This window comes from Trematomus bernacchii, unplaced genomic scaffold, assembly GCF_902827165.1.
Source record: "Trematomus bernacchii unplaced genomic scaffold, fTreBer1.1, whole genome shotgun sequence".
NCBI classification, from domain to species: Eukaryota; Metazoa; Chordata; class Actinopteri; order Perciformes; family Nototheniidae; genus Trematomus; species Trematomus bernacchii.
The window spans coordinates 252,323-277,354 of NW_022987599.1; the positions used below are offsets into that span (position 1 = coordinate 252,323).

At 39.4% G+C, this 25,032-nt stretch overlaps 1 protein-coding gene across 2 annotated transcripts; it reads right to left on the bottom strand.

Moving 5' to 3' along the window:
• Window positions 1-1,602: 1,602 nt before the first annotated feature.
• atp6v1h (ATPase H+ transporting V1 subunit H) lies at window positions 1,603-24,796 on the bottom strand. Of its 2 annotated transcripts, XM_034130637.1 has the most exons (14): window positions 24,709-24,796; window positions 23,845-23,996; window positions 22,847-22,946; window positions 22,071-22,160; window positions 21,080-21,193; window positions 19,891-19,995; window positions 18,724-18,783; window positions 17,716-17,813; window positions 15,842-16,034; window positions 12,140-12,318; window positions 11,828-11,953; window positions 9,928-10,029; window positions 9,069-9,182; window positions 1,603-1,988 (listed from the first exon to the last, which is right to left on the bottom strand). In XM_034130637.1, the coding sequence occupies exons 2-14, from the start codon at window positions 23,946-23,948 to the stop codon at window positions 1,922-1,924; spliced, it is 1,452 nt and encodes a 483-aa protein (XP_033986528.1). In that variant the 5' UTR covers window positions 23,949-23,996; window positions 24,709-24,796; the 3' UTR covers window positions 1,603-1,921. The 2 variants fall into 2 exon arrangements, with proteins under 2 accessions (XP_033986528.1, XP_033986529.1); XM_034130638.1 differs by lacking the exon at window positions 18,724-18,783.
• Window positions 24,797-25,032: the final 236 nt, after the last annotated feature.

The following is a 25,032-nucleotide window of genomic DNA, read 5'->3' on the forward strand; positions in this document are numbered from 1 at the left end:
CAAATGTGTTTATGTTGTTTAAATGGTAATGCCATTAGGGGATTCATTAAAAAGATAAAATAAATAGCGCCCTGGAACTTACAAAACAAAAAGCCTCGGGTGCTGTTTCTTAGGTATAATTAAAACTCAAGACTCAGTCCCTTATCAACACATGCTTATATAAAGGCAAATTACTTTCAAACAGCTGCTTCTTTCTCCCTATAGAAATCATATGTTGCCATGTTGTGTGAAAACAGATTGAAACAACCTCTGGTAGTCAAGGTCGGGTGAAAACTGTTCAAACACCTCAGATTCAATTACAATTCTGATGGCAGAACACCGAACAGCAGGCTCTAAAAGCTAACTTACTGCATAAGACCGTCACCAATTGAGTTCCTTTTGTAAGAGCCTCTCACCCACAACAAACGGGTTGCTGTCATTTAAGGGGAGATTGTAGATAGAAGCAGAGAATAAGGTTACACAGGATAAAGGTGTTGGTCTTTCTGTGAAGCGGTTTGAGAACAAAGCTCTGCAGTGAGACAGAAGAAACACTTTTAAGGGTTCTGTCTTCTTTAATGTCTAACGGGAGACTTGCACAACAACCAAAACAAGTTTCCTATATTTATATCGACATATAATAACCTCAGCATATTCCTAAACTTTTGGCTGATGATTCACTGATATGTGGATGGCATTCTGTGAAAGACTTAGCAGATTGTGTTATCTGCTTCTCTGCAATCGTGGAAGGATTGCACTGGGATAGCGTCCATGATTGGAAGGCAGATTTTCCTCGGGAAGTGTTAGATATAGACAACCTGGTTTGGAAAAGCTGCTGCTTATGAAAGGAAGGCTGCAACTGATGATATCAATCTGTTTTCAAATAACAGAACATGGTGATGGATGGCCATGGACATTAAATGTCTCATGTGTTATTGGTCCAACATTTTTTTTCTCCACTTAGCTGTTATTTACAGAACATGTGGTTTGGTTTATGATGGCGTTGCACTGGACGGCATTATATTATACAATCAATAGGACCAAAACAGAATGAACTCATTATAATGCAGTCCACTACATCAGCTTGAACTATGACTTAAATGATTTCTGCATTATTTGAACAACATACCTAAATGTCACAAAAACACAACATCGTAAGATAGTATTGAATTGTGTGATTTCACGGATGTACCTAATAACGTGACCACTAAGTGTTTATTTCCTATAGAAGTGCACATTTGAATGGTGAATGCACATTGATTTCCATGCAGTAGTACTGCTTTTCAACATCCAACGGGAGATAGGCTGTTATTTATTTTGTCAATTAATTCAACACTGAATAGCAATTCACAAGCAACACAAACCCTTGCATTAATTCCCCTTCACCCCTCCAGTGCTGTTAAGTGTAAATTATTCATTCTATATTGTAACACATGTAATTACTCCCAGAAAAAGCTTCCAGGAAGAACAGATGAATGTTACCTTTAACTTGAGCCTGACGAGTAAACATGAGGACAACAGTACACTCAGCCTTCAGAAGCTTTCACCATTTGAGAGCTTTTCGAAAATGGTTCATGATCACAGCAAATCTGTGTAAATAAGCAGAAGAAATAAGGCAGCACAGAATCACGATAGATAAGCATCTTTATTGGAACACAGACGATATGTTTTACAGGTAAGACTTAAATAAGTTGCAGTTTTGTACATTATCACAGACATAAAGTGCGACTTCATCACCACACGTCACTGAGTTCACGACACGAAGCACGACAGTCAAATCAAGTTACATCGAGGATCATCCGGGTGCAGATCGAAGGAGGAGACCACACCGTTTGAAGTCATTACACAAAATGAACAGCAGGTCATTCAAATGGAATGGAACAATGTACATACAGGACACACTCATCCACACAGCGAGACACAAACACACGTGTTCAGGAAGTGTTCAGCGGGCGGCCACGGCTGGAGTTTGTTGCTGATCGGACGACTGCAGCTGTCTTCCCAGGTACTCCCTGTGAGAAAAAGAAAAACACTTTTATACCTCAGCGCTTCCAACACAAACCAACTAAAAGCTGAATAACATGTATTATAATTCCCCTTCCCCTAATGGTCCAAACTTTCAAATAAAAATAGCCTTAATGATTCATAGATATTTCAATAACCTTTTGCATGTTCCAGGAAAAATACAGCTCTTCTACCATCAAAGCATTCTTACCTGCACTTTAAAGGGTCCTTGTTATGCTCATTTTCAGGTTTAATAGTTGTATGTTGCGTCTCTACTCGGACATGTCTCAATGCTTTAATGTTCAAAAAGCTCTTTATTTTTCTCATACTGCCTGTGCTGCAGCACCTCTTTTCACCCTCTGTCTGAAACCAGAGCCCAGTCTGCTCTGATTGGTTAGCTGGCCGGCTCTGTTGTGATTGGTCAACCGCTTAGAGATGACCCGCCCCTTAGCCTTTCACGTACAATGTGTTGGAGCGCTAGCCAATAAAATAGTGATGTCTTTTTTGTATGAGTTCAAGTGTGGAGGGAACTTTGGGATTTGAGCCTTTGCAGACCATTTACTTGCACAAAAACCTACTTAACACACTACAGGAAAGGGGGAAATCCCAAAAGCAGAATGTCTCCTCTGATTGTTGACTTAGTCACGTGTTTTCTGAACAAATCAAGAAGGTATTCACTTTGTTTCAAGGGACCAAAAAGCTCCCTCTACACTTGGGTAGTTTAATTAAAGGCAGATACACACTTTCTTTGTTGTGGCAACAATGAAATCTGCGGCGTCTCCAGGGATCCCTCCTCACAGCTGCTAAAGATTCATTCAAATCTACCAAAACCAACCGGTTTGATACCTCTGAGCTTCACTGAACCATCCCCTGCTTGCTATAAGAACTCACTCGCACAGAGAACGTCAGCTTTAAGATGAAAATGAATCATCTAAGATGAGATATGTCCACACCTACGCCCTGAAGTTGTCAGTGATAACCTTTCGCTGGTCTGCAAATAGCAGCAATCTGTTGATCCAGAATATCTCCAGGGAGTTAAAAAAGAATGAGCAATATTTGGACGGATGAGACGCAGTTATGAAGTTCTGGCTCATCCAGAGCTTTGTAAGGATTTCAACCTACACAGTAAGGTTGCAACAGTATAAGATTTGTCAGAAAATATCACGCTATCCCGTATAACACTATTATTATTATTATTATTATCAGTGACGATGCAATTAAAAAAGGAACAAGAGAAGAGTTTAACCTAACAGAATACAAAACCTAACAAAGATTGCTGATAACATGTCATTTCATTAAAGCATCTTAGTGTAAATGTAAGCAGCACTATAGCAAATTAACTACTCAATGAACAATAACAACAGCTGTGAGCTTTTAAAACATATCCTTTGATTACGGTTTCAAAATGCAACGTTTGGGCTATTAAATTACAATTTGTTCAATATGAATGAAGAGGGATATTCAATGATCAGGTCTACAAGGTAAAGACATATGTACTAACTGCAAATAAACCAGCAGATTGTGTTCAGGGATGTTTTCAGTAAAAAGAGGACTGGAGAGAGAAAGTCTCACCAAGGTCAGTCTGTTACTACTTCTTTTTGCCTTTGTGCACAGTGGTCTTGAACTGACATCTGGATATGTTTGCAGCCCTTATTCTGCCAGGCTTATGTATGAAATAAAACATCCTGAGATTCACATGAAAACTTTTACAGAGGAGGCTGTGACTCACCCTGGAGGCAGTGCAGCACAAGGACACTGTCAATAGCTGATGGACTTAAACCAATGACATTTCATGAAAGTTCCACAATCACCTTAAATACAATAATTTTTCAAAGCAGTTTGAAGGGCGAGATGATTAATAAGATACTTTTTTTTCTCAGATTACACAATTCATCTGTGCTGTTGTCATGACAGCAGGGGCGGAGAAACTCTTCTCATGGACACATTGGCAAGGCAACGTGAGGTTAGGTGTGGTGCTGCATCGAAAATATCTCTGCACCACATCTCACCTTCTCCAGAAGCTCCAGTATTCTCCTCACTCTGTACGCTGCTTATTACCCAATGCGACGAAACCAGCTTGACACAGAAACCTCCCCCTATCAGAGAAGTCCTGTCGAGATACAGTCCGACAGAAAAGCAGCCAGCAAATAATAGACAGAACTGACACGACAACAAAGCAATACATATTTACGCAATTGTCCCTTTCAAACCCTATTGTACTATTTCAACACAAAACACTATCAATCATTGTGCTGCTGCGTCAACATATCAAGCTGTATTCGTCAGAAGGCGCAGGCAAAAACAATGACTATTGTAATTTCTTCTACAGTGGAACTCAATCCCAGTAACGATTAGAGAACAAAACACCTGCAGTTTATTCAAATCTAATTTAAAAACATGGTTAGTGGAAAATCAGCTCTGTCAACACTGACACAATCTGCACTTTACAACGCTCCGTTTGTACACATGTGCCTTGACCTGTTGCTATCCGTCTGCTTTGTGAATATGTATTTTTGTTTTGTTTTTATATATGCTTTTATCATAATATAAGCATCTATGTTGAATGTTGTTTTACTGATTGTATTTACCTGTCATTTGAAGTGACATTCTTTTTTAGGATGACTTTCAACATCTGTCCAGGGACTGCAGATGAAAAATAGCCTGTTGGCTAACTCTGGCGCATTTACAGACATGTCAATCAATGTGCACTGTCCCTGTCAAATAAATAAAATGAATACAAAAATGAATAAAAATACCCCTTATGGCCAGTGGCGAGCCGTGAGCTTTATACCTAGGCCCTCTGACCCCCACCCCTTCCCTCGAAAAAAAGAAAAAAAAAGAGTTATTACGTCACAGCGTATACTTCAGCGGAATATCAAAACAACGGCCCAGGGTGCAAAACGCATCAATGACAGCGACCCTCTACCACACAAAACAACACCTGTGAACCCAATTTGTGTTATTTGACATTGAACATGATATTGCATTGTGTTTGTTACTTTCGTTACAGTTGTATGTCTTAAGTGTAATTTGGCATGCTTTTATTTTGAAGGCGAGTTCACGCTGTTGACAGGAAGTTGTTGTTGCTATGGAAACAAGAAAAGTTTCACAGCGGGCGGAACTTGTCATCTAGTCCGCGATAATAAAACCCGCCCATTTAGAGGGAAGATATGATTGGTCAATTGTACTGTCATTTGACATTACTCTCTCGTTCAGTTACTATAGCGGGCCCTCTGTGAATCGCAGAGAGGGCCAGACCAGCATCTTTCATGTAACCCTTCACATTCAACAGAGACTGAACAGGCAGATTCGAAGGATTTATTTATTTGGAAATGTTATTTTATTAAATCAAGTTTTTTTTCGGTAAAACTAATGAAAGATATAACAAAAATAATATTAAAAAAATATATATTTTAAAAAAATATATATTTTTTTAATGTTTTTAAATATTATTTTTTGGAATATCTTAGGCCCTCACAGAGGGCCTAGAGGGCCCTGACGGCTCGCCACTGCTTATGGCAGATTAATATAATAAGAACATGAGATGTGACTTCTGGGATTCAACAAAAGGCCAAATACTATTTTCTATCACTGGTATCTGACAGTTTCTTCCCCAGAGCAATAATTGCACTAAACTCCAGCTTGCACCGACACAATATTTTGTTATACACATTCAAATATATTCATTTTGACTTAAACCGATATATTCCTGCACTTTAACTTCATCTGCATATTGAAGTATGAATTCTTGTTGTTTGTATGTTGTCTTCTCCTGAATGTTGTACGTCTCTTGTTGTTGTTTTGAGCTACATAGCACACGAAAGGACAGGTGATAACCGGAAAAGCATACGATGGGACCTTTAAGATATAATTATAGATTAAAACATGACATTGAAGGTTATAGTATTCAGGATGAAATGAGGTAAAATAAAAACATCCTTCTTTGTAAGTAGATGTGATAATGGGAATCTGATTTTGTTCCATGGTTACTGAAACAAGACTGAAACCCTTTGTGCCACACTTCAGGGAACAAACAGTGTGCTTAAAACATTAGGGGTCACTTAGATGGGAAAACAGCACTACACTCTGATATAGAACACAATACCTCCACCCAGTTACTCTGGGAGCACAATGAGCTTTAGATAGCGGCAGCAGAACAAACACATTTTCACTTCGCTGTTTGATAATGTTCAGTGTTTCCAAGCAATCCAGTAGAGAACACAAGCAAAGACGATGGGCACGTTGAGTGTTTGAATGGGAAGAGTGGTGCAGAGCTGAAGCTAAATAAAGCATATAGAGTTTGTAACGGTGCTGGTGAGAGACTTGAATAGAGAATGTTTAAAGAACCATATTTGAGAGTTTAAGAATTTGATAGTGGAAAAATAAGAAAGAAAGAAGTTTGCTAAAACGTCAGTTATGCAAAATGTTGTTTTCATTGTATTTTCTAAATAAATATGTGTCCCCTCTGTGTCCTGATCCATCTATGTAAAAACATGTCCGAAGATTAGCTGATCACATTTAGGCCACTTTGTGATGTTTTTTGGGTTGTGCAATCATTAGCCAATCACCAACCAAGGTAACACCCCCCACCTTATCACCTGAATCTCCTCCTTTTTCACTAATTACTTCTCAAAAGGGGCGTGGCCAGCAGCAGCTCCTTTGCATGCAAAGCTACAGACGGAGAATCAGCACTTTTGGAACAGGGCTGAAACAGAGGGGTTTATGGTCCAATGAATGATCTCAGGGCTCTCGACTAACTTTTTTCACCATCCTCCCGGAACCGTCCCGAAATACAATCTAAGCCGTCCCGAAATTAATGTGGACCGTCCCGAATTTAAAATATTTGTTTTTCTACATTATCATTAGTTAAAATCATTCAAAGTGACCTTTAACATAAATAAAACATCATACAAATCATTAGATGATAATTCATCAACCTTTTTATTTGAGTCAATCAGTCAAACACATAAACAAAGGCCAAATATATTTAAAAAAAACACACAAGCGAGAAAGTTGCTCTAATATTGAATCCAATCAAGTCCCATCCGATTAACAACAAAATCCAACACTGTCCTGAAGACAGAACCCAGAGTAACCACTAACCAGGATGACAGTCTGTAACACAGTCAGGAGACCTTTACAAACTGCCCCGCCCCCTCGCACACAGGAGAGAGCTCTCTCGTCTGGATTGGAAAGATCGAAAATAAGATCGAAAATACATCATAGACGCATTTTGTAGTCTTATTGCATATTAGAAACGGAGTTGGCGAAACTAAAACTGCAACATAATGTTCATGTAGCAATAATACATATGACATATATGTTTTAAATGTCTCTACCACTGTCTTTAATAATACCGGCCCGGGGCCCGTTTAATACCGGGGCTCGGTACCCATCCCTACATGGGGAGAGGCGCAGCATATTGCTAAGGACTACATGCGATGGAGAGTTCTCATCTCAGCTGCAATGACATGTCTGGAAACCCCCTCTCGGGTGCCCCATGCATAGCGCGCCGTCAAAAGCTGCTTCATAAGTTAAGTTTCGTTTCTCCGCACCGCTCCGGGGTAAAAAAATGGTAGTTACATCACAGCTGTACGGCTGGCTGACAGCTGTAGCTATACGTACTGTGTGTGTGTGTATTTCGCGGGTTGCTAAATGCTTTGTGTGTGTTTATGTTGACAAGGAGGTTTAATAACTGTGTGCTACACAAAACGTGCAGTCAGTTTCATTTTCATCGCCGTTCGTAGTAGAGTTAGCAGGGTATTTTTATTTTAACTCTCGTCCCAAATTCGTCCCAAAATTAATTTGTATCCTCCCCGACCCGATTTTTTTCGGCCCCGGGACGACGGGAGGTCCTTAAGCTCGAGCCCTGGATCTGTTTGGTATTTTGAGCCGAACCCTTCAGAGACATGTTTTGCATATATCTGAGACCTATAATATGTTGATGAGAAGAGTATAATAGGGGACCTTTAAAGACAAACTCACAGAGCATGAGCCGCACAGAGGCAATCTGTAAAACATGCCACACTGACAACGCCCTGCACATTAAGCCTTGGTTATGATGCTGAATCGCAAAGAAGAGACGTTGAATCTTTTATACTCTCCAAGCTCCACAGAGTGATTGATTTTGTCATTGAAAGTTGATTGCGCAGTAATCAGGGGAAAACCCTGACGCTCGCGACCAGTCGGATTGATTTGTGTGATTATTTGAGCTGCTAATCCAATGGCAATATGATGATAATGATACTAGAGGTAATGATCATTGCAACATCATCATTACAAAAACATATTAAAATGCTTATGATGCGATTTTTTGCAGAGATCTGTACAAAAATTAATGTTTTCTTAAGTCGGGGACATCTCTGCAGCACAGCAATCATTTTGAAGTATTTGACATACATTTGATCATAAACAAAAACATTGAACCTCCAGAATTTGAAAATTGCAATAGCCATTTCAATAATATTTAGATGAGCAATTTAGGCATGCATAAATCAGGCACTAAAAAAACCTTTGATTTACAGCATCAAATCAAAAGTGAGTAAAACATTTTTTACATGTGAAGACTACAACGATTAAATAACCTAATTTCTGTCTTCTATGTTTTTCGATTAAAATGATCTATGAGCCATAGGGTAGGTCATAACCTATTGAACATCTATAATCGGAGCAAAAAATAAAGACCAAGATGAATACTGATGAAATAAAACAGATTTGAAGTTGATCTTCAAAGGCCTTGGCATTGCCCACCAACGCAGGTGATTTCATTATTGATCTTGATTCGATTTGTTTCCCTTTAGGACTGAGTGGTCGTGTACAGACAGAGCTTGAGTGACATCTCTTTGAATCTCTTGTTGTTTTTGTTTGAGAAAATGATAGTTGTATCCATCTTATCCCAGCTTCAACATAAGCAGATGTCTAATCAGTCAAAATAACTGAAAAGACCTTTGATTGTGTACAAGGCCTTTTATCATTTATATGCAAATGTATTGTTGTTATTTAATGTCAGAAAGCCTGTTTTGAATACAATTGGAATTGCTCAAGTTCAATATGACAACATCTGAACGCCATTATGAGTGTGTTCTTACCAGTTGTGGACCATGAGCTTCTGCACGGCCAGCAGGGCGTTGTAGCGCACGAGCTGGTCCTCGTGGTGCATGTGATTCATCACCAGCTGCTTCCCGCCCAGCTGCTCAATCACCCTGAAATACAGAAAGAAAAAAAAGGGGATAACGGGAGAAAGCCTTTATCCAAACTGAAAACAGGTGCTATTTTACAGGTAATGTTTCAGGTCACTCATCCCCAGGTCATTTAATGCTGCCTGACTGAAAAGTGCACTGCATCTAATGAAGGGTCAGTAGCCTTAGAGAATGATGTCGTTTTTGGGGAGAGGAAAACAGACATAATGCATGTGATAACAGTACATGGTGTCACCAGGAAGAAAAACAAACACATATCGACTTGGGGTGAATTGAATATAATGGGCTTCAATCTGAATGTATGCATAAATAATCTATCAAAATCTGTATGAGATTACTTTATTTATCCTGGGGGGGGTAAAAGGGGCGTATTAACCCTGAGACCTGACTACAGAGTATACGATTCATATAGAAACAGCGCATTATTGATCTGTCAATCATGTGATTAGGATGACAAACATTAGTGGAAGCTGACACTGGAGAACTAGTTGTAGCTTCGGAGGATTTCATAAGATAAATGGGATAAACTTCCTGAATGTTGTTCACTATCTGACACAGAGACAAGAATCTCTTATTTCCTGGAGGTTGTGAGGAGATGGGATGAGCTTATTGTGTGCAGGCTAATCGGTGTGTGCAGAAATAAACAAACGTGATTAGTCACATCGGGGGCACTGGCGACTTGAAGGTGTTTTACCCATAGTGGCTTTAAGCTTTTATATGTATTGCTTTTCAGAGAAATATGCCGTACCGTTTGCCGCGTGGGTAATGCCGCACGTACTCTCCGACATCGTGCGCTGCCACTGCGATGACTTGAGGATCATCAGACACCTCCAACAGCCGCGTCAAGATCCTGTTCAAGAAAGGCAGACAAAAGGAAAAGGTGTTTGACGGGAAAGGACAGTCTTACATTCAAAGACAGACACCTAATTCACTTCCAAAAAACTACTCCGATGCTTTTAGGCAAAGACTTTTCAGAGAAATAAATTAGCTAATTATTTTCCCTGAAGAAGTGTTCCATGTATTAAATAAGTGGTTTCTCTGAAAGCCAAGGTTAGAAACCCTCCAATCTAAACCCAAGGACATCTGAATAAGTAACAGCTCTGGGGTCAGAGTGAGACACAAAGAGAGGTTGAGAGTAATTTAAGCCAAGATGATGCCTGAGCTGATTACAGAGAGAGGGCAATGAGATGTGATGATCAGAGTCTTTACTGAACATCAACAGCCCCAGAGTGTGCTACTGAATAACAAAGAACACAGACATGAATTCAAGTCTTTTCTCTTTCGATCTGTGTCCTTCCATTGGACACAAACACAACAAGAAAGGAAAACAATGTTAAGAGGCTCAGCAATAATCAGACATGATGCCGAGTGCATGGCATTTCCACAGCTGCTAAAAGAACAACCTTTGAGTGAAGTGTTTTGAACATGTGAACATTTTATAGTGTGAAGCTGTTAACACCTACAGATACTTAGGCATCACTATAGATGAAAATCTCTATTTCAAACCACATATTGACAATCTCTTAAGGAAATTGAAATTAAAACTGGGATTCTTTTTTTAGAAATAAGGCCTGCTTCTCCACAAGTGCGAGGAAACGGCTTGTAGCTGCCACATTTTTGCCGCTCTTGGACTACGGGGATGTTGTGTACATGAACAGCTCACTCACTTCATCTGCTGGACGCTGTCTACCATGGGGCTCTGAGGTTCATAACCAACTGTAAACCCCTCACACACCATTGCACGATGTGCTCTTTAGTCAACTGGACAGATCACTGCACTGGTACAAACTCATCTATACCGCTATGCTTGGACTGCTGCCCCTCTACATATCCACTTACATATCACACAAACAGTACAGCTATAGCCTACGATCTCAACATTACATCACTCTGTCCGTCCCCTCAGTTTGCACGGTGCTTGGAAAAAAAGCCATATCATACTCTGCCCCCTCGACCTGGAACACACTTCAGCAGGAACTTAAGCTGACCAGTTTGATACCCATCACGGATTTTAAACTAATTTTAAAAAAGCTGGAGAAATCACCTGTGGGTGTTTGCACCTGCTATATCTGACTACTGTATATGGATTTCAATGGCTACTTTTTTTACGATGTTGTATTTTAGTGTTGCCTCTGTGTTTAGTGTCCTGTCTGTAACTTTGTGTGGTAGTGTTACCACTGACAGGTCTCTCTTGGAAATGAGACCTTGTGTCTCAATGAGATTTTACACCTGTATAAATAAAGGCTAAAAAATAAAAAAATAGTGACTAAATCTTTATATTTTTATTTAGGAACAGCAGTGTTACAAATGTATTTAATTCACTTCTCTAGTGGCAACATCTCAGGTTCAGGTTATGTATTTGTACCTGTACAGTAGGTAGATTTGGTTTGCAGTTAAAGGACAAGGTATCCATTAAGACACACATTTCAAACAATACAGACAGCAGGCAAATGTGGAAATGAGTACCCCATGTTTTTCACATTAAAAACCACACACATGAACAATTAAATACATGAGTAGCTGTTGCTTCCACAGCATCTGTACGACGTGAACATGTTTTTATATCGCTTTGTTCTCCACCTTGGACTATTAACCTCTGGAAGTGAGTGCATGAGTGTGTATTATGTTTCCCTTCAGCACATGCTTACTTTAGGAGCTCGTAGTTCTTCTCGTTCAGGCGGACAGCGTTCTCACGCCAGAACTTCTCAGACTTGTGGACAGGACTCCATTCCAGGCGGCCAGACTTGAGTTCAGAGCTGTACTCGTCAAATGAGCTGTGGAAATGAAAAAAAAAAAGGTTGTTAAGAAGAGAGGCCAAGGATAACCTTTTTTTTTGTCCATCAGCTACTTCCTCTCAACCCATGCTGTGAAGAGCGGTGGTGGAGAGGTCCAGATGGTGTTCAGATAAGCCTCTCATGTCTGAACATGTCTGGTTTCTTGTTCATAAATGGTCTGCTTACCTGAGATCCTGCACGCTCTCTGCCAGCTTCTCCAGCAGGAACTTAATGTCCTCGGTGATGTCCTCGTCGTCGTATTTCTGCTGCTCGAGGTTCTCCAGTTGCTTAAGCACTTTGCACTGAATCATGGCCAGGGCGTACTCCTGACGAGTCTCCTTCTCTGCAGACTTCTCCAGGAGATTCTGTAAGAGACAGAGACAGTGGGTGTTTCTCAATCGCGAGTACGCTTGCTTGGTAGCACATGTCTGCCGAGCATCTTGCTTCAGAAGCGAGTCAAGAATACTTCCTGGCATTCGGAAAACGAAGTGTGGAACACGCTAGCAAGTGTGCAGGTGTGCGTCATATGAGAGGCCCCGCCTTACATCTTCCGCCACAGATTTGGGGGAATTGGTCCGTGCGCAAAGCATTGTGGGGATTTTAAGACCGCGAAGTCTACTCATGTGCAGCCTCGATATTTCTCCAAACGGAGTACGCCGGGCTCGGTAGATTTCCAAGTATACTGGAGATTGGAACAGTAGTTCGGCGGCACTCGATGACGTAGTATGCTTGAAATAGTGGCTCTGAAGCAGCTTTACTCGAGATTGAGAAACACCCACTGTGAGGAAGGGCACTTTTATTACGTGATATTAAATACAGTGCGATAGAGGGTTGTATCCAAAACTTCCGGTGCCTTGCTCAAGGGCACCACGGCAGGGCAGGAGGTGAACTGGGACCTCTCCAAGTAGCAGTCCACATATCCATACTTTAGGTCTGGTCGGGGACTTGAACCGGCGACCCTACAGCTCCCAGTCCAAGCCCCTACTGACTGAGCCACTGCCGGAGTGCACATTGTTAGGTGTTGTAAAAGCTATTTCTAAAGCAAAATATCTGGTCAAAGAAACTCCAGGTACCTTGAGAGAATAATAGTGGCTTCAGCTGTGGGACTCGTGACCCAGCATTGAGGACGGATCTACAACTGGCAATTTCCTTCACACCATCCCTCTCTAGTAGGTCAACAAGTCACCGCAAATGTTTAACGCATGCTTGCCTATGAAGGAATATGGCTAAAAGAAAGTTTTCTGGAGCACTTATATCAAAGATAGAGAACATATTTATGTTAAGTTAGGGGGAACACATCACAAGCACAGCAGTGATGCCTCTAAGGGTTGTGTTCAAGGACTCCCAGATGGTTCGGATAATTCAAGTCACAATGATAGTCCCATGCGGTGAGAAGAATGTGCATAATGAGTACATTAGGGAAAACAGCTAAATGTGGAAGATTTTTCTAAAAGGATATGGTAAAAAGACAATTCCCAGTGCATGTGATAATCTTAATTTTACAAAATATCTGCAAGATGCACTGTGTGGTGCTTCAACTAAATGTGTCGGTGAGGAATAATGTTTTAATCTCACTTTAATTCTCACACACTCACTGCAAGGTAAGTTTCAATGACTCTCGGGAAAACCCGCTCAACTCCACGACGTTCATCAATGCACACAATTGATTTTAATTAGCTGTAATATATAACAGTCAAATTGAACTTCAAACTTCTTCCACCAATTAAGCCCCTTTCTTTTGAATGGGTGCATTCACAGACGATTGATGTGACAGCTCTGCAGCAGGAGGTGTGATGAATGAGCGTTGGGGAAGAATCTAAGAATGAACATATGCGGCGCATTGAGGCGAACATAATACAGCACAACATAACAATTTGTCTCTGAAATCTGGTCTCAGAGCAATTTCTTAGAGTAAACAAAAGACACAAGAAAGATATTCCATCAGGAGCACAGATGCCCATTCACTGAGGTGACAATGAAATACTGATTGGATCCGGCTTTAGAAATACAAGCAACCTTAAATACCTTCTTGGAAGAGTTGGGTTTTAAAAAGAGCTATAACTTTCCTCCACTAGTGTTTGAGCTCATGATTCAATCATGTAATCATCATTTGCCTCTCCATTGTGCTGTGAGCGAGGTCGCTGAGGCTGCCTGGTGTAGCACAGAGCTGGGATATCGTTAAAGCCGTTCATTTAAATCTGCATTCCTTCAATGCTGTAATTCGTTGACTTGGTGTACTATATGATACATGTTAAAGGTGGCCAGGTATAGCAGGCTGTACAGTCAAATGTATAAGTACACTGTAAGAGAGGAATGGTTATCTGTAACATTTGATATAAACATTGATATACTCTTCCAAATACTGAACCCTCTGAAAATCTGGAAGCTATCACCAGTGTTGTAAGAAGTACTCCGATACTTTACTTTAGTGAAAGCTCAAATACTATAGTGTTAAAAGACTCCACCACCAGTTAAAGTCCTGATTTAGAAGTGTCCTTAAAAACAAAAAAGGACACAAGTATTAGCATCAGAATGTACTCATTCTGCACAAAGGCCCATTTCAGAAAAATATAAAGTGCAGAAGTATTATCAGCTAAATGTACCTCAAGTATTAAAAGTACTGGTTATGCAGAATGGATATTTTCTTAGTAATTTATTATTATGGTTTAATATTATCCCTTAAGAGCATTTCAGTATTGTAGTTTGTCAATGTGGACCAAATTAAGATAAATACTGTGTAGATGAGTAGTACTTCATTATAACATATCAGCATATCATGTGTTTTTATATGTACTAAGTAACTCGAAATACTCTTTACTTTACTAAGTAAAGTACAAATATAATACTCGAGTAAATATACTTAGTTACTTTCCACCATTGATTATCACACAGATTTGAAATGTGTTTTCCCCAGACGTCCAGACCCATGCTGGTGCCGTGTCAGACTCACTGAGTTTCTTCATATAAAAGCCCCACAGCATATGAAGATAAATGTGGCGTCTTCTGCTTAATTTGATTTAGTCAGAGTGAGTATGGGGAGTTCATTACCAAATGAGAAACCACAGAGCAAGTCCAGACCGAAGCTTTTACTTAGGACCACATTATATATTCAGTTTGGAACAATCGCAGCAGGAAGATGAAAAGGCAGAACAATCATAAATCGTTTTAATGTATTTTGATGGGCTTTGTAGTTTTATTGGCTGCCTCATCTGTTGCGTAGGAGGTGTGTTTCACTTTGCTCATGTTGTTATCAAATATGCATCAAAAGTGCTGTGCTGAAAACTGCAAACAGGCTGTTTTATATGAAAACTAAAAGGCTGGCACTGAACTATGATCTGAAAACCTTTGCAAGCAATTTAAGTAAAAGCTCCAAAATTAGCTGAAAACAAAAAAGTACCTTGAGATCTGTGGTTTTCAAACTTTATCAAAAGTGCCCCCCTTTCATGTGCCCTTTTTAAACACTGACAGATATTTCCACCAGGTGCTCCGATAGGCTCGTTCTCTGACACATCTGCACCTGGAAAACTCATGTTTTACATTGGATCCTGACTTATATGGTGATAACAATAGTGATCATTGGGTATTTTGATACCAGATACATTCAATATAAAATGAAGCTAATGTTATTCCTACCTTTTTTTGTTAAATAAAACATGTTGTACTTGGAGATTCAAAAGACATTGGCTTCTTCTTTTCAAATCGAGTTTAATTTATTCCCCTATTTTCAAAGATTATGTTATCTGAACATTACTACCTACTAAAGAACTTTCTATCTCCATTAAAACACTTTATAATAGTTTGGGCTCATGGTAAACATGGGAAATAAATCCAACTAGTGTGCTGGAAACTTTTTCAGTGAATAGTGGCATTTGAGATTCCTCCACTTACCCTGAGAGCAGCCAGAATGATCCGAGTGACCTTCTCCTTGACGGACTCCTGCAGGATGTCGGACAGCGCCGGCACCACGTTGTAGCGCCTCAGCTGCTCACAGAGCTGAGGGCTGAAGGCCAGCAGCCACACGCAGAAGATCATCTGGTACTGGAGCTGGAAGCCACACTTGTTGCTCAGCACCGCTGTGATGCTTTAAAATACAAACATTATATGAATGATTAAAAAACAACATGAATAACAAAAAAACACTGAGTGCTGGGAAAAGGACCCCCATGTATATCTGCCATCTGTTAACTAAAAGAGTGGCTCCCACAGCTGTGCGCCTGTATGCCGCTCATCCATTATCTCTTAATAGCGCAAAGTGAAGTGAAAGGTTCTGACAGTCTTTAGATACAGAAGAATTGCTTAAAATAGAGAGTACTTATGACTACAGCGAGCGAGCGAGTCGCACATCTGACAAAATAGCCGGTAAGTGAAGAGATGTGGCGCTCATAGATGAGCAATAATTATCAAATACATATCAAGCAGCTGGGCTGGTTTCACAATGCAGTATTAAGAAAAGAAAACAAGTGACCAAGTGAGACGGGATTCAGCTCTAATTTGTACGATAGACAATAATGATTATTCACTCACTATAACATCCTCCCCTCAGAAATGTGCCATCACAATATAATGCATCAATCACACAAATATGTATATTGTATGAACATGTCTATTAAAATCACAGGGTTTTTTCTCCAAACACAGGAATAATAAACATTTCCTAGCTCTCCAGCACTATCATGTTTTGGTGTGGTGGAAGTCTTCTTTATGGAAGGTTTATTTTTCTAGCTACATCAACAATGTGACACAAAGTCAAAAACATGAAACGTTTTCTGAAAGGGTGGCCTTTGAAAATGTAATAAAGATTGATTCCTGTAGGAAGCTTAAGAGCGTCACACAAAGGTTGAGCTGCCTCACATCAGAGCCAAAGGGAGAGCTCCACTCATCCTGCTGGACTCCCTTTACAAAGAGAGGCTTAATTTGCTTCCACCACAGCTGACATTCACCTCTGGAGATGGCACTAACAGGTACATGAGGTCTTTCAACAGTAATTGGGTCTTTAAAGAGCATGTAATCCAGCCTGTTACTAGCTATGGATCTGACAGGATGGTCCTCTTATTCTTGCCGCTTTCTAAAGATCGGTTTGAGGAGTAATGATCATCACAATAGTGGTGTTGGTTTTTGCCTATGTACTTTTTTGCCATAAATTATAGTTTTTACTTATTTCTGTCCTTTTTGTGAAATTCATTCTAAAGTGACGGCTACCTTTAAACCAAGATGCCCTCTCTGTCATCTCTCCACAGTTTCAAAAGAAAACTTTTCTAGAGCGTGAAAAACTGAAGAAACCCGGTTTAAGTTATCACCCAGTTGACTCCATCTGCCTCCATCCATCCAACCTTGCACATTTTCTTTTCTTTTGTATAGATTAAAAATTATAAAACCATATATTACATCCACTACTAACTGCATATACTCTAACCCGGACATACTACGTCATCGAGTGGCGCCGAAGGACTGTTTAAATGCATGTTAAATGCCCAGCAATCGGCGCCACTCGATGACGTAGTATACTTGAAATAGTGGCTCTGCAGCAGGTGTACTCGACATTGAGAAACGGCCAGAGGGTGAAAAGAGGTGCTGCAGCAAAGGCAGTATGAGAAGAAAAAAATACCTATATGAACTTTAAAGCACGTCAACATGTCACAGTAGACTCAGAAAACAAATATGAAACTCAAAAGGAGCAAAGAAGGGCCCCTTTAAAAAATAAAAATAAATGTCTAGACTGTGAAATACTGGATGACCCCAGTTTAAGAGGAGTTGTCACTCACCAGTTGACTCCATCAGCTTCCACCCATGCAAACCTATACTCATTCACCCTCAGCATCAGCTGAAGGCAGCCAGCCACACACTGGACGTACTGAGAGCTCTGCAATAGACAGAAACCAACATTTACTCAAACAGAAGCGTGTGCCTTAGCTGTGTCGTTAGGAAAACCAACACAATGTTAGAAGTTCAATTAGTGCAGTTCTGACACATGGGAGTAGTTGACAAGCAGATACAACACATAGAAGAAGGCCAGTCCAAAACTTGCATCACCACCACCAGTCAATCCTGAGGCATTGCACATGCAGTCTATAGTGTTATACTACATGCCAGATCACACACCCAATAGTACAGAACAAAGCAAGAGCAGGGAAAGGTGTCCCATCACACCTGAGCAGAATAATGTAAATTGAGATTAGAGAGGAGAAAATACATCATATTAATCTGTTAATTGACAAAGATTGAAGAAAGGGGAAAGTCCAGCAAGAGGAAAAGGCAGCAGTGAGGACAGAAGAGTGGAGGTTACCTGGTTGAAAATGCAGAGGAAAATATGATGTTCGATTATTAAATAGCACTCATGTCAAGCAATTACTGAGCACACTTCTCTCTATGCTCGACAAAGTATGGGATATTAAATGGCAGGATGCTGCTGCTGTGCAAATGCTATTCCAATTTTCTTTTGTATCTCGATGTGAAGTAAAAGCTGTTTGTCATGCGCTTCAGCATGAAAGAGAAGTGGCTTAATGCATGCAATGTCTAAAGTTAGAACCAATCAGTGGCAGCAAACATCATGCTGTCTGAATGAAGAGTTCCTCTACACTAACAGTCAGGACTCCAGCCATCTGCAATTATTCATGAAAGAGTTGAATGCAATAGGAGGATGGGAGGGATAAAGAGGGAAGAAGAAAGTATGTGAGAGTCCGGTGACACCTGACAGATGCCAGCTTGCAAAAAGCCCTGCCATTGTTTCTTTCGGAAGCGCCCGATTGAAGATGCACTTCACTCATACTCACTTCACTGGGGGAAATAGTTCCTGCTCCTGAGCCTGACTCTGGACCTGTACCATGTAGGTTCTAATGAGAGAAACAAAACAGGTGCACAGTTGTTCAGAATCCATCGCTGTGAGCCTAGTGACAGTGGCACTGGACTACGCAGTATATGATGAACTCTTGACCATAATGCATTTCAGTGACAGTGGATGCTCACTCATTTTGTTGATTTGCTGCTAAGGAGAGAAGTGAATTATTAAATGCAGTTTCAAGAAGGAGGTATACTTGCGATGACACAGAATGTTTAAAACAAAGAGAGACTGAAAAGCTTTTCAAAGAGCTGACTATTTTGGAATTTAACAACACCTCCGGATATTTTAGAAATACCGGTGTTCAATTCAGGAGCACAAAAGAAGCTGGGAATCAATATGGAGGTATTGTATCAGCCCACTCTTTAGTGCATACATCTGCCAAGGCAAAGCCGAGCCCAACGGCGCAGCTTTCATCAAACTGTCTCAAGGTCTAAGAGGCATGCTCAAACTCACAACAAATAAAGGCATTACAATCTGTCAGATTACATTTTCACTGTGAGGCCGAACAAAAATATTCAAACCTATTTATTAGACAATTCAACTCTATGAAAAAATGTGAACTCTACATAAGAATTATATTCTATTATATTCTATTTTATTTACTTGTACTATTTGATCTGTTTATTGTGTTGCACTGTTGGAAGAGCCTGTGACCTAATATTTTCATTGTCATATCTACACCGTAGGAAGCTTAATGTCACAATAGCTAAGTTAATAAACCATGCAATTATACATTTAATTAAAAAGGCATTTCAAAACTCAATTATACAGAACACAATGTCAACACAACATTTGATTTGTACATTCATGCTGCAAAGAGGATAAATCACAGTGAATTGGACCTTTCTAAATTTCACAATAGTGATAAAGTTGACATTATAAACTCATTTTGGTAACCCCTAATCACGTTCCTTAATTATCACCAACCGCACTGTAGTGTTCTGTCAGGTAAGAAAAGGTTATATGGCAACATCTCTGTAACAGATGCAGTTAATGACTATTTAATCCATGATGAATTGAATCCACCTCAGTAGTCCAGATATTTAGATAGAGAGACTTTTATACATCACAAGATATTTGAGTATTCTGATGTGCATACCTGTGAACTGAGTTGGCTTTTGATCCAGTTGAAGTAGTAGTTCAGGTCACTTCCCTCCATCAGGTCACGGCCCCAGGCAGCCAGCTTAGCAATGATCCTCGCCGCCTGAAAGACAAAGACATTTAGACTCATTCAACTTTAGAAATGTACAGCAAGGCCATATTAAACTGTACAAGATCTCTGTACAGCGCGTGTTACTCATTACTAAAAAGGCAGAAATGACAGTCATGTAGACTTGAGAAATACTTGCTTTTTAGACGTAAAATGTAAAAAGTATACATACAGTTATTACATATTTGCAGCAAGAATAATGAAACAGAATTATGTTGCGGCTTTGATTTAGCCCTAAGGAGTTAAAAAAGGCCCCAACTTGTTATGAATTGAAGCAACTTCTATACGATCAGGTCTGCCATGATCAATTCCAGGAAGAGTGATACATAAAAAAAAGTGATTGGACGAAAGTACTTTGATTTAAAATCCCTTGTGCCCAGACCAAAATACTGACTGAACACAAAACATGATGCACAGTCAAATCTAAATGAAAAACTACCTAATAAACAATTTCAGGTTGTAAAGTGCTTCCTGAGCCCTGTGATGAGACGGTAACAAACTCTGTTCTCCAATTTCCCTCTCGGCAGGAGAGAATGTGTAGAAATATTGTTGCTCTAATTTAAAAAGCATGAGTCAGCATGAGAGTGGGATTGAGTTTAAGTGCTGTGCTGTAGACTCGGGGTCACATTATGCCCACCTGCTTTATAATTCATATATGGGAGCCCTGTCATTGTAATCAGTTTGTCGTTGGGTGGTCATCCTTTATGTGAAAAGGTTGGAAGATAGAAATTACATGAATTGCTTGTTTTTGTGGAAAAGTGGAAGGTTGCTCTGTCAGGAGTTATTGATGCCTTGCTATGATGACATGAAAAATGTACGTCTGTTAAAAATGAAATATAATCCATCATTTTATCTGAGTAATCTCTGATATTCTACTCAGCAAACTATCATTTTTAATAGATTATGCTTAATTAGTTCATGTCAGCAACCAAACATACCACAGTGGTTAAGCTTTAAGCATGGTAAAAGGGTTATAGGATAGCACTGGGTTAAACATATGCAATAACTTGTCTTATTTCGCAGGGAAAACCGGAATTGTGATATGAAAAACACTCTGTATCAACCACACATCCCTCACCATGTGGACAGTGAAAAGATCCTGACGATTCAGCATTGGAAGAAAGTAGGACCAGGCGGTGTTCTTCGTCTTCTTGGCGTAGTCAAAGAAGATGCTGACCCGCTGATGGTTCTCCTGAATCACAAATCAATTAAAGTTCAAAGATCAGCTCTTGGATTGTTAACACTCACTGTATTTTCTGCACAGCTGAAGTAACCAACAAATTATCTTTTTGATCTCAAAGAGAATAAGAAGGTTTTGTGGAAGTGATTCCAAAATAAACCAGGATGTTAAAACAGGGATGACAGTCTGATGTCTTCATCAATAAAACAATTATAAATAAATCATCCTTTGGCTTCAGACAGTAACTAGTAATTTGTATTTAAGTCCATTAGTGCCAGTTTTAATAGCTGCTGGGAAAAGGCTGTATTACAGATTACCAATATATTCAAAATGACTGCATATGGTTTATTCATGATAGGGTTTAAGATACAAAACTGTTTTTATTTTATATATTCAATTTATGGGAGGATAAAATAAAAAAAAGGGCAAATTTGAGGTGAAAATTCAAAGTCTTCTCCAAATCTTGCAAGTCTGCCAATCCACCGCATTATGATTAATATGTTTCAAATGAAATGCCATGATTTATATTTGCAATCATTATCAAACCCTCCCCCAGTTGGGCCTACAATTCTAACAGAAGAGAGAACTTCATTGTTTAAATGACAATGATGTCCATTTAACTTCTATAAATTCATGACATGGCCCAAGACTTTCAATGAAAAAACCTAAAGCAAACTTCTTGCTTGGTCGAGGTCAAATATTTGGGCCAAAGAGACATAGTTTTCTGACCACTGTCGTCTTCTTCTTAATATATATATATATATATATATATATATATATATATATATATATATATATATATATATATATATATATATATATATATATTTATTAAGAAGATGTGCAAGCATGTCCTATTTGTCCACAGTCAGTGGGTCTGTCTGTGTACCTGCAGAGTGTCATCAATCAGAGTCAGGATGTACTGGACCGTCTGCTCCTTGGAGATGTGTGCCATCAGGTTCAGAAAGGTCTTAGCACACTGAGCAAGAAAAACAAAATAGAAACATACAAAGTCAGAAATACACACCACCCATCTATGAATACAAATTGAAATGCTTTGCTTTTTTGTTCTGCCTCTTAAAACAGTCCAGAGACTAACTGAGCTCAACAAAACATTCTTATGATACAGCATAGGACTTGTGTGTCAGATCGACAGTACGTCAGTAAAACCATTTATAAGGCTGCAATAGGGTGAGCATGTGAGTACTGGGTACTGAAAACAGAATATGAACGAGGAAGTCCGGTTCAAACGTGTTTGAAAAGCTAAAACAGGTAGTGCAGAGCATTTTAAAGTAGAATTGTACAACACTAAAACATTGAAAGGAGAGCAACATATTTCCTCTTGACTGAGTGCTTATATGTTAATGCACAATTGACCATATACGCACTCAGTCAATAGATAATATGTTGCTCTCCTGTACCCAATAGGACCACTTCTTCCTTAGTGTGAGTAATTGTACGTATAGGCACCAGCTCTGTGAGTCTAATAGAGATAATGAAGGAAGATTTGCTGCAAAACCATTATTTATGTTCATCCTGCAATTGTCTGTCTGCTTAGTTTAAAAAGTTGTACACTAAAGGTAAGAACAGAAAGAAATCTAAACCAAACTGCTGTATAGATGAGAATGTTATCCAAGCACACAGATAATGTAAAGTTCTCAATACCTGATGTCCTTCATTGGTCAGAATGACCTGTTTCTCCTCAGAGTTGGCCACCTCAAATTTCTTGATGAATTCACAGTCCTCCGCTGAGATCATCTGACTCCTAGGAGAGAATTCATCAGGATAACGCCATTTTAGCGCTTTATGCAATTAATCATGTACATTTCTGATTTGAAAAAGAAGCCAGGCACACAGTGGATTGGCTAATTGAGTGTGTGAGCTCCTAATGATTATTCATGAGAAATGTAAAACAGTTCCTCCAACACCTACGTAAGACATACAACATACATGTATGCTGATCCTTGGGCTTTGTTTTGTCCCTAGCATGCAGCTTCTAATTGCTAGAGCAGCTAGCACAATAATGGCAATAACAACAAATACCACATGTTCTAGCTAAGGCTAAACCCACAACATGGATTGTACATGGAGGTAGCTAGTTATAGTTATAGTAAAAAGATAATTATATTATATCCAGACTAAATCAAAGAAGGAATCAAGTCATCATATGATTTTTTTAAGAAGTTATAATGCGAGTCACAAGTTGGAACTGCCTTATTAAAATGCACCATCTCAAAGAGGAAGTATCATTCAAGACAGTGAATCACAATACAGGAACTATAGCTGAATTTAGATTGACAAATGCACTCGATCTACAATATTTAGTCTTCATAAAGATTGATGTAGGGAGAGCTTAATTTGTCTAAGAATGGTTTGACATAAAGAGACTTAAAGAAATAACTAAATAAGCTAAATATGCACGTTATTCAGAAAACATATGTATCTGATGTCCTAACTAGTGACAAGTAAAACACTGAAACCCTCTGAAGCATTAGTTTAATTTATGTATGTATACATAAAACTAATTACACAACTACATTTGTCAGCTTGGTTCAAGTAGAATGAATGGCAGAGCTGTTTCGGTTGAACAGCATTAGTAGCTAGTCAAATATATATGATGTACTGTGTGTAATGTGTGCAATGTGTGTAATGTGTGTACTTACTGCAGGTAGGACTGCCAGTTGACCTGATTGGCCCGCACCTCTGCCGCCTTCGCAGCGATGATGTTGGTGGGCACTGCAGCATCCACTGCCCCGCGGATATCCATCCTGTTAGTTATCTACTACACTATATAGATAAATAAATCCAGCTCCACCTGGATGGAAACACAATAATTAACATTGAATTAGCAGTGACTCGATGTGTTGGCCAGGTTGTGTTTACAACTTGCACACTGCAGATCACACTTATAGCCGGATATACACCACCTGATGATGATAGTGATTTAAAGATGGTTCATCTAGTTCAGCTAGTTTGGTAAGGTGTTACAGAGCTTTACCAGGGAAAATGCTATTACGCAGTTGTCTTAGAGCTATACATCATTTGCCAAAAAATGCCGTGAATGTTTCGACGTGTGTCACAGACATTAACCCAACATATTTCATCTTCATAGTTTGACTAATTCTGACCAAGCTAATCATCAGCTGAAGCTAAACAGCTAGCAGGTTATCCCACATACTAGCTTAACCCAATGTCACGACATGTCATGGTGTGTGTTTCCAAAATAAACTACGCAGTACATATTCTGTATCATTAAAATATGTCACGGTTGTATAACAAATATAACGCATATATATAAAATAGTGTAATTATTCCGTTACGGCGACACGGGTGACAGCGTTAGCTAGCAAAATAAGCTGAGGATGCTAACCAAAGCTAGCTTAGCTAACGTAGCTTCGCATCCCTTCTGTCACCATATGAAACAGACAACAGCGCACAGGTTAAACATGTATAAACACAAAATCCGACAAATCACAATACGAATAGTCTTACATATTTCTGGTATTGAATAAGTGTTTTTTACTCACCTAGTTGCTGTCCTGTGCGAACAGCTGACTGACTACAACACCGCGTCACTTCTATCATGTGACAGTCACATGCACCGCAGAGCACGTGACCCAGCAGCATGAGAGAAGAAGGAGAAGTTTTCTACTTTAACATCAGAAATAACATCAAACTGAATGCAGGTGGTGGTAACCTTAATATTAACTATCATCTCTATAAGTGTTAGTATAAACATTTAGACGGTAGAACTGTTGCTGACAAACAGTGGAGGAATATAACTAAGTAGGCCTACGTGCTCAAGCACTGTATAGATGTTGCAGTATCCTATGTATTTTACTTGGGTATTT

Bases quoted from the DNA above. Each gene is read 5' to 3' on its own strand.
- atp6v1h (XM_034130637.1), bottom strand. From the start codon at position 23,948: ATGGATATCCGCGGGGCAGTGGATGCTGCAGTGCCCACCAACATCATC. The intron at 22,947-23,844 runs GTAAGTACACAC...ATTCTCTCCTAG, and splicing joins AACTGGCAGTCCTACCTGCA to GAGTCAGATGATCTCAGCGG. The intron at 21,194-22,070 runs GTACACAGACAG...TTTGTGATTCAG, and splicing joins TGATTGATGACACTCTGCAG to GAGAACCATCAGCGGGTCAG.